The 4161-nt window shown below is 62.0% G+C and overlaps 1 protein-coding gene across 1 annotated transcript; it reads left to right on the top strand.

Moving 5' to 3' along the window:
• The first annotated feature begins 393 nt into the window (after positions 1 to 393).
• Positions 394 to 3050, top strand: LOC133360302 (uncharacterized). The gene is made up of 4 exons (XM_061578946.1): positions 394 to 406; positions 1041 to 1217; positions 2063 to 2478; positions 2946 to 3050. The coding sequence occupies exons 1-4, from the start codon at positions 394 to 396 to the stop codon at positions 3048 to 3050; spliced, it is 711 nt and encodes a 236-aa protein (XP_061434930.1).
• Positions 3051 to 4161: the final 1111 nt, after the last annotated feature.

The following is a 4161-nucleotide window of genomic DNA, read 5'->3' as shown; positions in this document are numbered from 1 at the left end:
TGGTGGGTGGATGGTTGAGTGGTGGGTGGAGTGGTGGGTGGCTGATTGGTGGAGTGGTTGAGTGGGGGTTGCTGGATGGGTAGAGTGGTGCAGTAGTGGGTGGATGCCTGGGTGGGTGGAGTGGTGGGTGGTTGGTTGGTTGGGTGGCGTGGTGGGGGTGGGGTGGGTGGCTGGGTCGTGGAGTGGTGGGTGGGTGGTTGGAGTGGTGGGTGGTTGGTTGGGGGTGGGTGGTGGGTGGGTGGGTGGCGTGGGTGGCGTTGTGGGTGGGTGGGTGGGTGGCGTGGTGGGTGGGTGGTGGTTGGGTGGTTGGCGTGGTGGGTGGGGTGGGTGGTGGGTGAGTGGTGTGGTGGATGGTGGGTGGAGTGGTGGGTGGTCGTGATTCATTGATCGAAGATGACGAATTTGGGTGCGATTTCGGGCACCGCTCATGTTTGGTAAATTCACGGCCGTGGTATGTTCATTGAACTTCTTTCGCGCAGTACGTAGCCAACATTGCTAGTCTGCGTGAATCTGTGGGTCTCTGTGTGAGTCTATGGGTCTCTGTGTGAGTCTGTGGGTCTCTGTGAGTCTATGGGTCTCTGTGTAGGTCTCTGTGTAAGTCTATGGGTCTCTGTGTGAGTCGATGGGTCTCTGTGTGAGTCGATGGGTCTCTGTGCGAGTCTATGGGTCTCTGTGCGAGTCTATGGGTCTCTGTGTGAGTCTATGGGTCTCTGTGTGAGTCTGTGGGTCTCTGTGTGAGTCGATGGGTCTCTGTGCGAGTCTATGGGTCTCTGTGCGAGTCTATGGGTCTCTGTGTGAGTCTATGGGTCTCTGTGGAGGTCCATGGGTCTCTGTGTGAGTCTGTGGGTCTCTGTTAGTCTATGGGTCTCTGTGCGAGTCTATGTCTCTCTGTGCGAGTCTATGGTCTCCGCGCGAGTCTATGGGTCTCCCCCGCGAGTCTATGGGTCTCCGCGCGAGTCTATGGGTCTCTGTGTGAGTCTACGCGCGACCTCCTGCGTACCAGGCGAGGTAGCTAACATCCCGGGCGTGCCTCTCCGCAGCCGTGCAGGCGGAGCGTGTGTACGCGGGCACCGCGTGCGTGCTGGCGTGCGCCGGGGCCTCCGGGTTGCCTCCACATGCTGCTCTTCTGGGACCAGCGGCGGCACGGGACCCCCGCCCTGCACCGCGACGCACGCTGGTGCCCAGCTCGCTGCTCCTCGCCGTGCTCATGCCCACCGGTGAGTAGCGCCGGTGGGGCCCGATCACTCCTGGTGGATGTGACTGGCAGGCTCACTCCGCTGCACGCACTCCCCTGCCTCTCATCTCTCATCTCACTCCACCTCCACGCTCTCTCCTGCCTCTCATCTCACTCCACTCCGCTGCACGCACTCTCCTGCCTCTCATCTCACTCTACTCCCCTCCACACTCTTCCCTGCCTATCCATCTCACTCCACGCACTCCCCTGCCTCCCCCCTCTCATCTCACTCCACTCCCCTCCACGCTCTCCCCTTGCCTCCCCCCTCTCATCTCACTCTCACTCCCCTCCACGCTCTCCCCTGCCTCCCCCCTCTCATCTCACGCCACTCCTCTCCACGCACTCTCCTGCCTCTCCCCTCTCATCTCCTCCACTCCCCTTCACGCTTCTCCCCTGCCTCCCCCCTCTCATCTCACTCCACTCCCCTCCACGCTCTCCCCTGCCTCTCATCTCACTCCGCTCCACGCTCTCCCCTGCCTCTCATCTCACTCCGCTCCACGCTCTCTCCTGCCTCTCATCTCACTCCACTCCACGCTCTCCCCTGCCTCTCCCCTCTCATCTCATTCCACTCCTCTCCACGCTCTCCCCTGCCTCTCCCCTCTCATCACCTCGCTCCACTGCCCCCTCACCCCCCACCTATCCCCGTGCCGCTGTAATCTCGCATGCCCCCTCACCCCAATTCCCTCCACCCCTGCTCCCCATCACCCCCCCCCTCCACATCCTCCCACGGCCACCGACCCCTCACCCTCCCACCCCCCCTTGTGCCCCCCCTTGTGCCCCCCATGCCCCCCCCCGTGCCCCCCCCCCGTGCCCCCCCCCGCCCCCCAGGCGTGCTGACGCTCATCCCGTGGGCATCGTTCACGGTCCGCAGCGGCTACGAGGGGGGTCCCGGCCTGCTGCGCTTTGGCTACTCCTACGGCCTGGCGCTCATCGGCTGGCTGCTGCTGCTCGTCGTGGTGCCGGTGCTCGCCGCGCTCGAGAACTGCCAGGAGGTCGGCGGCGGCGTCACCGGCGGCGTCACCGGCGGTGTCACCGGCGCCGGCGTCGCCACGCAGGCGACGGTGGAAGCCGCAGCGGCGGCGGTCGCGGCGGACGTTGGGCCGCTCGTCGGCGGCCAGGCGGAGCGGGAGCCGGAGCGACAGCGGCTGCTCCGGAAGAGGCCGCGTGACGCGGAGGGCGTCGCCGTGGAGATGAGCGAGCGGACGAGGCCGGCTAGCGCTCCCGTCGACGCGAAGAGGGGAGGGGCGGGGGGGGAGGAGGGGGGGGGAGGAGGAGGGGGAGGAAGGGGGGCGAGGGAGGAGGAGGAAAGATGCGAGGCAAACTCGGGCGTATTGAGTCATCCTTTGGGCAGGGGGGGCGGCCATGGCCGGGAGAGGCGGTGACGACGGGTGAACGTCACGGCCGCCCCTTCGGCCGTCCTCACGGTCATCGTCGTTGTCGTCGTCGTAGTTATCGTTGTCGTCGTCGTCGTCATCGTCGCACCTGGGGGGCTTAATTCTCACATTCGGGTGGTCAAGTCCAGACGGACACAACGGCGTGAGGGGCCAGTGGAGTGCTGGATCATCGTCGTCGTCGTCGTCGTCGTCGCCGTGATGTCTCCCCCTCCGTGCGTGTTGATCGGGACATTGCGGCGTTGCACGTTGCACGTTGTGGATGACCCACAGTCGCCACGCCGCTGCCCGAGACTTTGTTGAGTTTCCCACCCGAGCAGCAGCATCGTCGCCAGGCGGCGCTTTCGCGTCTGGCTGCCGCCGCCGTGGTCTGGGCGGTGGACGCGTCGCCGCTGACGTGGTCTGGGTGGTGGACGCCGAGTTGAAGCGAACGACGTGTCCGGCGTTCCGTCGATGTCCCGCATCGCCAACACACAGTCGTCTCTCGCTCTGTGAACAAACGAAACAAACCCGGAGGCCGCCGGCAATGGCCTTGCGACAGAGGTCGCAACCGGGTACCCGATACCCGTACCCTACCCGATACCCGTACCCTACCCGATACCCGGACCCTACCCGATACCCGGACCCTACCCGATACCCGTACCCTACCCGATACCCGGACCCTACCCGATACACGGCTACCCGTACCCGATACCCGTACCCTACGCGATACACGGCTACCCGTACCCGATACCCGTACCCTACGCGATACACGGCTACCCGTACCCGATACCCGTACCCTACCCGATACCCGGCTAGCCGTACCCAGCCGGGTACGGGTACCCGTTTACGACCCTGGTGCGGCCGGGTACGGGTACGGGTAGGCCGTGAGTCACTGGTGAGTAACCGTTTGTCACTCATTTCCCAAAGTCTTGTCTCTTCTCACAATTCAAGTTCCTAGAATCAACCCACCCGCGCCTGCAACATGGCTTCATCCCAGAGGTCGCAATCGGGTACCCGATACCCGTTTGCGACCCTGGTGCGGCCGGTACGGGTACGGGTAAGGAATCAAAACCCGTTTGCGACCTCTGTCCTGCGAAGACCACGGCGGTGGCGTCTCGGCCGAGGAGGGGCCGGCGAGCCGGGAGCTGCGACCCGATTCAGTTCGGAAAAGTGGGCCGAGATTGATTGATTGCACTGGTCAGCACACTTTTCTGGCATAAGGTATAATTTTGGGGTGCTGATTCCAAATGTGGAATCAGTTTTTGTCCATCACATCAGGTTTTTGAGATATCAAATATTGCATTTTCAATAAAAACTGCAGAAGAGAAATATTAAATAAATGTGGATATCTACATATAATGATATTATAAACACACTATCCTAAAAATACAGCACCGTATTTTCGCACTAAAGCAGTCACTGGCTCGCAACAACTTGCAATCATAAGTGACAGAGTTAATTTCGGGTAAAATCAATGAAAATGGGGTATGCCGATAGCACAAAAATGAGATGTGATAGAGCAAATCTGAGATCAGATTTGGAATCAGCACCCTG

The sequence above is a fragment of the Lethenteron reissneri genome, chromosome 68 (genome assembly GCF_015708825.2).
Source record: "Lethenteron reissneri isolate LAM-NWPU_2019-01 chromosome 68, ASM1570882v1, whole genome shotgun sequence".
Taxonomy (NCBI): Eukaryota; Metazoa; Chordata; class Hyperoartia; order Petromyzontiformes; family Petromyzontidae; genus Lethenteron; species Lethenteron reissneri.
The sequence above is the reverse complement of the archived record's forward strand: the minus strand, read 5'-3'. Positions and strand labels throughout refer to the sequence as shown.